The sequence below is a fragment of the Trichosurus vulpecula genome, chromosome 1 (genome assembly GCF_011100635.1).
Source record: "Trichosurus vulpecula isolate mTriVul1 chromosome 1, mTriVul1.pri, whole genome shotgun sequence".
Lineage (NCBI taxonomy): Eukaryota > Metazoa > Chordata > Mammalia > Diprotodontia > Phalangeridae > Trichosurus > Trichosurus vulpecula.
This window is the reverse complement of record NC_050573.1, coordinates 65,051,745-65,064,076: the sequence shown is the minus strand read 5'-3', so window position 1 is coordinate 65,064,076 and position 12,332 is coordinate 65,051,745. Positions and strand designations below refer to the sequence as shown.

Below are 12,332 nucleotides of genomic sequence, written 5' to 3'. Positions count from 1 at the left end.
CCGAGTTTCTTTCCAAAATATCTAATGCCATAAGTTACAAGAATTCTCGTGCCTACAAAGCAGTGCCACAGTTGAAATTTTGATAGATCTTTTCCATTTTGCATCTGCTTTCCTCTTTCCACTTTGGTCTTTAACTCTTCTTGGGATGCTCTCACTTAATGGAGTCTTACTCAGTAACCTTTCAGCAAACTTGACTTGTTGCCCCCCTACAACACAAACGCTACTTTTTGCTGTTTTGTGAGGCAATATTGCTAATAATCTTCCCCCATCTTTCTCTGTAGTTTAGCAAATGAATTAATAATCTAAAATGCGCTTGCTTTTGACTGCCTTATCTCTGTTTGGCAAGGAAGTCAAATATTTGGTAATTGAGGTGGTTTCTGGAATCTATACCTTCTTGTGATGGTGATTGCTTTATATAACTTAAGTTTCCATAGTAAATGATGACAGTCCATGTATAGTTGTCTGTTTCTCCTTTTTTTTGTCAATTACTTTTTTTAAAAAAGATGATAATTTTGTTGTATATTTGAAAGGAATAGCAAGTTGGGCATAATAGATTTGCAGTTTCATGTGCAATCATCTTTTTATTGTATTATGTTATTAGTAATAATTTTTTAAAAGTTCAGTTTAGACCTGTTTTAATTGTTTGCTATGTATTTTTTTTCACTTTCAACCTTTACTCCACTTTAGCGTTGATTTTGATCATGTCTATCAAGTTAATGGTCTGACTGTACCCAGATGATTTGGAAATGACTGTGCACTGAAATTGGTAACTAGTCATTTCCTGTCTGTTAAGATGCAATCAGTTTCATTTTGGGGGGTGGTGGTGTTATTTGGTGCCCTCCATGCCCAGTCTTCTCACTCTCTTTTTAAAGAAAGTATTCCTGCTCTATAGCTGTGAGGCTTTTGTTCAGTCTACAAGCCTTCAGCATCTCTCCTATTATATTCTTGAGTTATATTTTCCAACATATTTTTCACCGTCCTCTCTGATACACATCTTTGTATTGAGGTCACTGAGTCTGTTGACTTAGTTTGGAAAGCCTCATTCAATTCTTTATTTAATTTATCTGCTTAATCATCCTCTGCAATGTATATTGGCAAACACAAGATGGTTATCTTTGGATGGTGGTCTTTTTGCTTATGTATTACTGCAATCTGAGATAACCAATGGTCTCATGAGATGATATTTCTTGCCACCTTTGGACACATAATAAAACCAACCTCTTTACTTGCTTCTTCAAGGAAAGCCATGTTTTATTTAACTACAACTTCCTTACCCCTTTTTGGGTTCATTTATAGTGAGAGTTTCTGTGTAATTCCTCTGGTAGCATGCCCACTTGACCATTGGACAAGTTTCTCACACATAAATATCATAGGAAGCAGAGGCAGAAACAGACAGTTGCTAGGGTAGAACTATTTCTGATGATGCTTTTCCATGGGCAATGGTGATCTAGGCCTTCCCATCATAATCTGTCTTCCATCCAATGTTGGTGGTTGCCCTGGTCAGGAAGAAGAATTAATTGGTTCTACAATTCTTTCCTGACTCCCATTCCCTTTGTGACTTCTGGAGGCAGAAAAACTGAGAGTCATAGAGGATTCCATGGATAGGTGGCAGGGACCAGGGGTGGGGGTTGAGGGAGATAGTACATAGGGACTGGAATGAGCCGGCAGAGAGCCTGGCATTGATGGATGGAGGTGTCTTGGCAATTCAGGCCCCATCGATGGCACTGGGTCATAGAGTTGGCATCCCAGGCTGGGCTGGTAACACTCACGGATCCCAAGGGTGCTATCAACTGACAAGGGGTACTGAATAGAGATGGCAGGGCTAGTTGGCTCTAGGAAGCGCTGAGTTAAAGGACTCTAGGTCGGGTGGAATAGTCTTACTCTATGAAAAAATGTAAAGAGTACTAAATTTTGAGTCAAGAGATATCTTCATTCAGATCTCACCCGCAGAATTCAGTGGCTTCCTGACTATGGTCAAGAAACTTAATTACTCTAAGCCTCAGCTTCCTAATTTCTGAAATGGGAATGCTAATAATTGTAGTATCTACATTGAAGGGTTGTTGTGAGGAACAAGTGAAATGACGTAAATAAGTGCTTGGTTAACCTTAAGGCCTGTGTCAAGTTTTTCTTTTATTGATGGGTAAATTGTAAATTAGTGTTTCAAATCTAATGGGGATTTGACACATGGAAAGGCCATCAGCTTGCTGAGATGACTTTTCCACATGGAGAATCTAGGGAGTGTCCTTCCAGGAGAGTTGTGGTGACGTGTAATGGACGTGTGTAACGGCCTTGTAATAGATGTGTAATGGCCTTGGAGAGACTTTGGAGCATGCGTAGGCTTTCTGTAATTGGTTCTGGTTGGCTAACTACATAGTGAATAGGATGTTCTTTTACTGGCTGTGGAGATATTAAAAAGTACACTAGATGTTTCCATTCCTCTCTCTTGGCTGGACCTCTGTTCTCAGTCTAACTACCTTGCTGACCACACTGAGACACAAGGCTGTAAGGGGAGAGGCCTTGGGCCCTCTCCCTTGGAAGATGACACATGATTCTGTGAATTTGGGCCTCAGTCCTTTGCCTGCTTAGGTGGCCAAGGACTCAGGCACCCTCTCTCCCAGGGCAGTGTGGCCTGGAGGAGGATACAGTCCTTAAGGCCCCTTTCTGTAGAGTCTCACCGGACACTGTGAATGAGTCACCAGACTGTCTCAGACTACAAAGAGAGGCACATAGCCAGTGGAAAAAAAAAATTCCTCCCAACCACATGGTAGATCAACTGGAACCCGTTACAGAATGTCCATGTATACACTTCCCTCACATGGTATCGTGATTCAGCTAGAAGCCTAGTGTCTTCCATATGGAGAGGCCATCTTAGTAGGCTGATGGGGTCTGCACATGCACCAGAACCATGTTACATAAAGGTGGGGTGGGGTGGGAGGGGAGAGAAAGAAGTTATCACTCTAAGGTCTAAGGTGACCATTTAGGCCAACCTTGTGGACACAGCATAACTCACTAGAGCCACATCGTTGTGCTGGAGAGGAGAAAGCTGACTTGCCAATCAAGGAGAACAATCTTTGCCACTCACCTAGCCCCCAGAGATGACTGTATGGGAGTGTGTGGCATTCACGGTACACGGGTCCTGTCTTAGTAGATTGCTTTCTGGATTAAGCTAGGAAGACCTGGGTCCGAATACCCACTATGATGCTTACTAGCTGTAGGACCATGGGTAAATCACAAACTCTCTGGGCCTTAGTTTCCTTAAAAGGTAAATGAGGATAATACCTGTAGTACCTATCTCATAGGGTTTTTGTAAAGCTCAGATGAGATCATATATGTGAAATGCCTTGAAAAATCCAGATATAAATCTCAGCGTTGTTATACAATTTCTCTATTTCTCACCTGGTTAGACTACTCTGGGATACCTCTGACTTCTCCATTATGCTCCAGGAAGCTCACTATTGGGATGGGTCCAGGTCCAGCAAGATCCCTTCTGCCTTGGTACTCCCCTCTCATCACTACATTGGAGGGATCACTCTGATTCGAGGTGGAGACATTCACCCCCAAACCTCCATTTAAGGAGGGAGTTCACCTCGAACATCTCGTTTCTTACCTGACTGTGCTACTTTGGGAATTTTCTGACTTTTCCACCATCCCCCAGCTTGGGATACGTGCCCCTGACAAATCTCTCCCCCGACCTCCCTAGCCCCTTTTTAGCTTTTTTTTTTTTTGCATGTTGTGTTCTTTTATTAGATTATACATTGACTGGGGGATTATTTTGCTTTTTTGTATTTGCATCCCCAGCATTTAGCACTGTGACACATGGTAGTCACTTAATAAATGTTTATTGACTGACTGATTGATGGACCATTGTGTCCTCATGGCTGCTCCTCAGGAAACATATTCAGACACTTAAGTACCTTCTTAAGAATAAGTGTGTACATACTTAAGTATCTGTAAATGGGAATAATCTCAGGATGTCGCCACTTGGGGGACCTTAGAGCACAAAGTCAGAGGGAGGGATCGTAGAATACTGCATATTTGAGCTGCAAGGGACACAAGAATGGTAAGCCTAGAATGCCCAGAACTCAGAAGGACTCCGAGAAATCACTAGATACAGCTCCCCTCCCCCCCCGCATTTGACATATGAGGAAGCAGAGACCCCAGAGAAAAGGAAATGACTCCTCCAAGGTCATACAGAAAATTAGTGACAGCTAGAAATAGAACTCAAGCTTTGATTCCCAGGTCTGAGTACACCCTGCTCCGCACACTTAGGCATACAGTTTCCCTCTCTGCAGTCTATTTAGGGGGTCGGAGGAGACTGATAAGGTACCTCTTCTTTAAACTTTTTTCTTCACCTCCTAGAAAAGACGGACAACACTCAGAGAAAGTTCCAGGACTCTGGGGGCTGCGGAGGGGTGCTGGGTGGGTGTGGGGAGGAGATAAAAATCCACATATCTCGTACCAGCCAAGGGCTGGACCTGTGACTTCCGCCAGAGGTAGGGAGGAGGGAGAATAGGGCCAGAAGGTCAGCGGAGAGGAGGGACATAGAGAGTTAGTCTAATTACAGGAATGGGGCCAAGATTAGGGTGCAGGAAATAAAGTTGAGGCTAGTTCTGGGGGGGTGGAGTCAGGGGCAAGGATTGGGAAGTGGTCTGGAATGAGGTTCAGACTGGGAGAAGAAAAGGTAGGAGCCAGGAGTAAGGCCAGGATCAGTGACTAGCGAGGGGCAGTCAAGGCAGAATAGGGCTGGGGGTGGAGTCAGGGGCCACAGGGCAGCGGTCTGAGATGAAGTTTAGGAAGTCTTGGTGTCTTGGTAGGAAACTGGAGTTAGGCTAAGGCACGGACCAGCTGTGGGCGGAGTCAGGGCAGAATAGGGCTGAGGGGTGGAGTTGGGACCCCGGGACTAAACAGAAAATAGAGATGAGGCAGTGAGGGCTAGGGCTGTAGGCGGAGCCAGGGGAAGGCATGGGGGCGGAGCCTGAAATCTGACTGTCGCAATCCGGGGAAGGGCCGGGGCTGGGGGCGTGGGGCGCTCACCCTGAAACGTGGCCATGTCCTGATGTGCCGGTAGAGGGCGTCCCCTGGGCAGTCGGTGTGGACTAGCTGCCGGTGACCTTGCATGGTATAGTCCGGCCGCAGGTGGCCGGCGCGCAGGGCGCAGCGTGGGAGGGTGTCGCGTACGGTCCTCAAGGCGTGGGCCGCGGGCAGTGTGGCCGTGTAGTTGCCGATGATGGAGACGCCGAAGCCCAAGAAGTTGTGGCCGAGGGTGTGAGCCCCCACCCAGTGCCAGCCCCGACCCTCGTACACGTAGCCGTCGGTGCCCACCACGAAGCTAAAGGGGCGCAGGTGCGGGAGGGTGAGGGAGGGCACCGGGCACAGCCTGAGCCTGGTACCCTCCTCCTTCCCTGCGCTTCAGCCGTTCAGATCCTTTCCCACCTGGGAAGAAGCTCAGAGTGCATCTGAACAGGCAGGCGTCCCTTCTCTAACCTCCCTGACCAGGGGTCATCCAGCCTGGAACACTTGTAGTGATGGGCAGCTCACTACGTATCAAGACTGCCCATTCCACTTGGGGCGGTTCTGACCTGAAAACCGCCTCCCTTTAATTAACACCCATAGGTTCCATTTGATTCCTTTCAGCCACATAGAACAAGATTGCCCTGTCCTTCCCTTGACAGCTCCTGGGCTATTTGAGAGCAGGGAACGTATACCCCTTAACTCTTTTCTTCTAAACATCCCCTGCCCCCGCCTATGGTCTACTTTCAACTCCCCTCCTTGTTTTGGTTGTTCTGCTTGTCATAGGATTTGGAACTGGAAAGGACCTTGAAGATCGGCTTTCCAATTCAACCCCCTCACCTGTAAAAGGAGGGTCAGAAATCGATTTATCCAAGGTCACTAAGTCAGGAGTGTCAGAACTGGAACTCTACCCAGGTCCTTTGATCCCATTAAAAGATTCTGCTGCCCCCATCCTCCTTAAAATATGGTGTCCGGAAGACAGATCTCCATGCCCCAAAACGGGTCTGACCAGCCCATAGCTGTTCTTTAGTTAACACAATCCATCTCCTTTCTCTGTGTCTCCCTGCTCCCCACCCCATACACTATCTTCTCACCTCTACTTCTCCGTGTCATAGAAACTCTCATTTCTTGCAAAGATCAACTCGTTTTGCTCATGCATGACACCTTTGCTGGTCTTCCCTCATTGGACTGGACCTCCCCTTCAATTATCTTCTATTTATTTTGCATGTGTGTGTGTGTGTGTGTGTGTGTGTGTGTGTGTGTTATTGTTGTTCACTTGTTTCACTTGTGTCCCATTTGGGGTTTTCTTGGCAAAGATACTGGAGTGGTTTGCCATTTCCTTCTCCATATAGACACACATATGTGTACATATATACATTATATCTGTATGTCCCCTAATAGAATGTAAAATCCTTGAGAACAAAGACTCTTTTTCATTACTATCTTTTTATCCCCAACACCTAACCCGTTGCCGGTACATGCTAAGCACTTAAATGCTTGTTGGTTAATAAATGCAGTGGGGTCACCGTATTCCTCATTTGGACAATAGGCCTCATGCAGCCAATGATTATCCCAGCCTCACTGTAGCCTCCACCCCCTCTGTCTACCTCCCTTTCTACCTCTACTTCCTCACCTGTAGCCGATGTCATCCCAGCCTCGGGTGTCCTGGTGGAAGCGTTGCATGCTTCTCATGTCAGCAGCACACTGGGAGAAGCTGGTACAGGGCTGGTGGGGTTCGTAGGTGTGGTGCACATAAAGGAATCCCAAAGGTAGGTTCAGCATCCTGGGACTCCCTCGGTAAGGAGCTGCTTCCCAGCGGCAGCGGGGCAGGATGGCTGGGCATTCTGGGTGAGACATGAGATGCCAGTGTCAGTGTGTTTCTGGCGGTGAAGGGGCAAATGAGGAGAGGGATGGTGTCTCACCTATAACTAGTCTCCCAAAACTTCACAGTAATTCCTTAGAGGGAGTCTGCCTGTCTCTCTCTCTGTCTCTCTCTGTCTCTGTCTCTGTCTCTCTCTCTCTCTCACACACACACACACACACACACACACACACACACACACACACACAGCTCTGGCAGAGCCCGCTTCTGCCCCAACTTGCGTCAGAATTAGAGGTGTTTGGGACAAGGACATCTGAGGCTAGTGGCCCAGTAGAAGCAGGATCCCCTGGCAGCCTGGTTATGCTGGGGCCTAGATGGATAGGTCACCCATCCTCAGGGCAGGGCTGACCAGAAAGCACAGAACCTAGTACTTTGTAGTTGTTGCCTTTTACTTTGCTCCAACCCTGGCCTCACTGCCCAAGGATTTCTCCAGTCCTGCCTCAGCCTCTTTGTTCTCACTTAATTTGCTCCAGTGAAGAATCTTTGCCTCCTTCTCTGCTTGCGTCTAGTTCTGATCCCAGCTTACCTGTCTAGTCCCTAGCTTAAGTCTTCTAGAATTGATTTAGAACATAGGACGTCAGAGTGGATGAAGAGTTCGGAATACCTATGTCAGTGTCAAAAGGGACTTTACAACAAGGAACTGTATGAGCTGGAGGGGACTTTAGGAAATGGGATCATAGATTTTAGCTGGAATGGACTGGAGGAGTCTTCTAGTCTATTTTTATAGATGAATCAACTTGGGACCTGAAGAGTTTAAGGGACTTGCTTAAGGATACACAGATAGTAGAAGCAGGATTTGAACCCAGGCCCTCTGACCCTAAATCCAGCTCACATCAAGCTGACTGCAGGATGATAGAGCTAGAAATTTAGGCTAGTGAGGCCCAAATGACCAAGGGCTGTCCTGCCTTTCTCAAAACATCCAGGCTTCTGCATCTTCCACATCTGAAAACAAGGGTAATTCCAGAAATTCCAGGTCTGACCTATTGTAACCCCATTCTATTTGGGTTAGCTCCCAGAATATACCTTGGTTAATCCCAGTGGAAACCACTCCCTTACCCCCCCTCCCACTTCCTCCTTTCTTCTCACCCTCTCCTCCCCCGCAGAAGCAGGAAGTGATTGAGTCTAACAGCTGGGTTATCTCCTACACTAAAGGCCCCTTTGATTGCTTAACAATAGTTCCTGGTGTGTGGTATACGTGTGAAAACAGATTCCACCTCACCCAGGAAGGCCTCTGTGAACTCCTTGGCAGCTTGGGTAGCAACTTCAGCCAGCTGGGCTTGGGATAGATTTGCCAGCTGGGGATGAGAGGGCTCTAACTCTTGTATCAAGAGTAAGGAGCCCCATACCTGCTGGGCTAGTGTCTCCTGTGAAGTCAGTTCGGCACCATTGTCCCTGCGGAAGTTGCTTCGAAATTGGGGGTCCCCACCCACCCCTGCTCCATAGTACTGGGTCAGTAGGTGGCTGAGTGGTGGGTGGGGCTTGGGGCTCCTGCTCAGGTAGTCCCCTAGCAGGGCTCCATCCAGTGCCCCATTGAGGAAGGCTACAGTGAGGGCAGAGGGGGGCTCAGAATACAACAGGGAGAAGGTCTTGGGGGCTGAGATATGGTCCCAACAGCCATCAGGGCCGAGGCCTTTGGGAGTATGGGTCCCAGGGCCTGGGAGGAAGGCCACACCTAGTGCTCTGGCCAGAGTGACAGCCAGGAGATTATCCACACTGGTTGGGGAGTTAGCATGGACAGCTGGGAGGATAGTGGAGTCCAGGGAAATGTCTCTAACATCTTGGGGGGTTGTACTGACTTGAGGGGCCAATGTAAGTCCTTCTTCGTCATAAGCAGCTCTGACTTCGGAAGAGGAGGCTCTGAACTCCAGGGGAATGGCTATAGACCTCCGACCATGGAGCCCAACCTGGAGCCCTGCTAGGAGGGGCTCCACAGCCACTGTGGAGCCATCCGGTGCTAGTACTACCCCATGCTCTTGCCCAGAACCCACTCGGTGCTGGATTAAGCTAGCGGCTAATTCTTGAAGTTCTGGACCAAGAAGGTCAAGTTTGAGCTCTGTTGGAGATGGGGCCCCTGAAAGGAAGAGTTGCTGGAAGAAGTCGATGGGACTCCTAGACATCAAAAGTAGGCCAGTGGCTGTGGGATGGAGAGTGGGTGCTTCCTGCTCTATTTGTGCCAGGATCTGGATAACTGAGTCCATATGCAAAGGCAGGGATGCTGTAAAGAAAGAGGAAGATGATGGCTCAGGGGCTGACTTGCATCCTCCAAATTCTGCCCTCTCCTCCATGCCTCATTCCATTATATGAATTTTGCATCCAAAGAATTGGGGAATACTCTTACTAATTACCATGTCAGGATCTAGGCTTCTAGTCACAGAGGTAGAGGATATTGGAGCTGGAAGGGGCCTTATAGATTATTCACTCCTACCCCTTTATGCAAGAGCTAAAGGGCACTTTAGGCCACAGATTTCTAAGATACTTTTTTCAGATGAGAAGTGAGAAGTGATTTTCCCAGTCACACAATAAATCAGTGGCAGAGCTGATCTCTCTACTATACCATGACCTCTGCCTCTACCCACTTCCTTCTCTCCTTCCTTCTAGATCCTTCAACTCCTAATTCACCTCTTTTCCCCAAGCCTAGACATACTGGCTCCTAGGGACCCCATACCCTCTGTCTTCTACCCCTCATGTTGACCCTAAATCCCCATCCCTCTGGGACTTACATTCCTAATGTTGAGATCCCAAATCCCTATCCCTCTGGGAACATCTCTAGAACCACAGGGAGATAGCTGTCAGATGCCCCAACCCTAGCCCTCTAGACAGACCATGGGAATCTTCCCTGAGACTCCCTTGGGTGCCTCCCTGAGCACACCTGCCCTGAATTTAGGCCACATCAGGACATCCAGCATGATGAGAAGGCATCCCCGGAGCAACATTGCAGAGCCCCTGCCAAGGGGCCTTCCTCGGGGAAGAGGCTGCAAGAATCAAGACAGTTAAAGGTGAAGTTCAGGGCTTTGATGCTGAACCTGGTAAGAGGATTTGGGTAGTAGGGGTGGGAAGCTTCCACTCCTGCCAGGAGAGAAGGAGGAGGTTGAATGAGGATTAAGGACTTTGTCCTCTCCCTACTGGAACTCCATGGCCTTGGAGCTGGCTTCTTCTCTGTTGTGTCCTCCCTACCTCTTCTGACTAGGGATGACATGGACCTGAGTTATAGAGGTCCCAGATGGGCCAACCTGGGGTCAGGGAACCTGAAGAGGATAGAATGGGTTAGACAGAGCAGGGTGTGTGGGGTAGGGGCTTATATATGCATCTCCCCCTCTTCCTAGTATAGGAGTAAGTTCATGTCCAAGCCACCTTTTGCCATTGGCTTCAGAAGAGACCTGGTGGAGCCTGGCCACACCTTATGGAGGACCTCCATTTTCTTATCACTCCCCATCCTCTCCTCTCTGCTCCTCCTGTCCTCCTCAGTCATGCCCTGCTCTGCCAGGCACACTTCACAGGCAGTCTCTCTTCCTCTCCTTTCAGCAGTCCTACCTGAACAGGGTAGGACCAGGATAAAGAAGCATTGGTTTTTCATACTTAATTGGGAACCTTGTGTGAATCCCTTTCCTTTACCTGACTCTCAACCCCTCCCACATAGATGAACAATTTTTGGAGGGGTTAATTTTGGAGTCTTTTGTCTCCTACCTTCTCCTACCGTGCCTAGGAGAGTGACCTCTGTTCAAATGATCTCAAAGCTTCTCATGGACACAATCTCCTCCCTCTCCAGTTTTGGGCAGTAAAGACCAAGGACGACATTCCCCATTTGCCAGAGGGGGTAAACAGAGGCCAAAACAAGGGGATAGTTTATCATTGTTAGTGATCCTTCTGCTTCTGGGTGAAATACGTCAGGCACAGCTAGACCAGGACGTAAGAGTCCTCCCATGTAGCCACATCAGGGTTAGCAATATTACTTACCTGGGGAATCCTAGGTTCCAGCCCTGGTATATACAGCTGGAAAGACAGATCAGCTGGGAAGGTGGTGGTAGCGGTGTTCCTGTGATTTGGGGAGGTCACTGTACACCAGCACCTCCTAATTACTTGGGGATCAGTCTTCTTGATTGTGAGGGGAGCAGGGTACAACCCAAAGATTTCTCCTAGTTTCCTTCTCAGAGAAGAAAAGACCTAGAGAGTTGGAGACGAGGGTAGGACCCCAGAATCCTCACTTTTCACGGACCTGGATGTAGTGGAGCTCGAAATGCTGTTCCTCCCCCCACAACAGCTTTTATCTTGTGACTTCTCTGCCCTTTCAAGGTGCTCCCCACCCTTCCAACAACCCCTCCAGATTCTCATCCTCACCTCTTTTGTTGATGGCCACAAATGCTCACTCCAAGAACAGAGATCTGGGCAAGGGACTCAGGCGTCCTGGCTCCTGGGCCCCTACTTTCAATCCCCAGCCTTTCACTCTAAAATAAGAAAGTTGAACTAGATCGTCTCTCTCCAATTCTAAAATTTAACATCCTATGACCGAATCTATTCCAGTAACTACCCGGAGTTGGGAAGCAGAGGTGGCCTTACCCAGGGAGCTCTCAGGGATCTAGAGGCTGAACACCCTCTGCCAGTCTAGTTGTCTGCCCTTTATCCTCAGTAGCAGGCGGGGTAGCAGACTCCCAAGTGGCTGTTACTGTGGTAGATTTCTTCACTTACTGGGACTCTGAGCTTGGGAAGTTCCCATGGCGGCCCAGAAGAGACTATAGCAACAGCAAGGGGAGTGGCAGCGCAGCTAGGAAATCCCCTTCGGGGGCCAGAAAGGACAGGATAAGGGGAAGTCCATGCTGGGCCCCGTATGTATTCTCTGGCTTTGTAGCTAAGTGGGAAAGAACTTTACAATCAACAGTTGTCCAAAAGTTGGAAGGGCCTGCCTCCCGAGGGACTGCTAGATGCCTTATCACGAGTGTTCTTGGGGCCAAAACTGGAGAGCCACTTGGCAGGCACACCGTTAGACTAGGCCATTATTTCTGTCCCCTTTTGATTCAGAGATGCTGTGATCTGATGATTCTTTAGCTATGACAACTTAGGCCACCTGGTTCCAAAATGGCACCAGGGACAGAGTCGCAGGGTGATGAGGGGGACAGAACTTGGTTCAAGATAACAATAGTCGACGTTTATATTGGCTTTATGATTTCCAAAGTGATTTCTATCCATAACTTCATTTAATCTTTACAACTCTTATGCGGCCCATAGATTAAAGATTTCATTGTTCTGGGGCTCTCTGGATATCAGTAATTATAAATATATAATTAATAGTCTTGAGAGGAAAAGGGACTTGCCCACGTTACTCAGAGTCCCAGCTCAGTAGTATGTGTCAGAGGTGGGGCTCAAACCCAGGGCTTCCTGCTTCCAAGGTAGTCTTCTACCCAATGCCCCACTTCCAGATAGGTACTCCCATTTTACACATGAGGAT

At 48.1% G+C, this 12,332-nt stretch overlaps 1 protein-coding gene across 3 annotated transcripts; it reads right to left on the bottom strand.

Moving 5' to 3' along the window:
• Positions 1 to 1,323: 1,323 nt before the first annotated feature.
• On the bottom strand, positions 1,324 to 11,601 carry PGLYRP2 (peptidoglycan recognition protein 2). 3 transcript variants are annotated; one of them, XM_036750108.1, is made up of 8 exons: positions 11,447 to 11,601; positions 11,228 to 11,334; positions 10,847 to 11,053; positions 9,762 to 9,864; positions 8,112 to 9,107; positions 6,644 to 6,854; positions 5,035 to 5,329; positions 1,324 to 1,496 (listed from the first exon to the last, which is right to left on the bottom strand). In XM_036750108.1, the coding sequence occupies exons 4-8, from the start codon at positions 9,823 to 9,825 to the stop codon at positions 1,461 to 1,463; spliced, it is 1,602 nt and encodes a 533-aa protein (XP_036606003.1). In that variant the 5' UTR covers positions 9,826 to 9,864; positions 10,847 to 11,053; positions 11,228 to 11,334; positions 11,447 to 11,601; the 3' UTR covers positions 1,324 to 1,460. The 3 variants fall into 3 exon arrangements, with proteins under 3 accessions (XP_036606003.1, XP_036605999.1, XP_036606004.1); XM_036750104.1 differs by lacking the exon at positions 10,847 to 11,053 and having other exon boundaries at positions 1,325 to 1,496; XM_036750109.1 differs by lacking the exons at positions 1,324 to 1,496; positions 10,847 to 11,053 and adding an exon at positions 3,824 to 4,355.
• Positions 11,602 to 12,332: the final 731 nt, after the last annotated feature.

Coding starts and splice junctions, on each gene's coding strand:
- PGLYRP2 (XM_036750108.1), bottom strand. CDS start 9,825: ATGTTGCTCCGGGGATGCCTTCTCATCATGCTGGATGTCCTGATGTGG. Junction 5,330..6,643: donor TGGGATGACATCGGCTACAG/GTGAGGAAGTAG, acceptor GCGCCCCTTTAG/CTTCGTGGTGGGCACCGACG. Junction 1,497..5,034: donor GGACATGGCCACGTTTCAGG/GTGAGCGCCCCA, acceptor CTTCCTGACCAG/GGCAACCACCAACATTGGAT.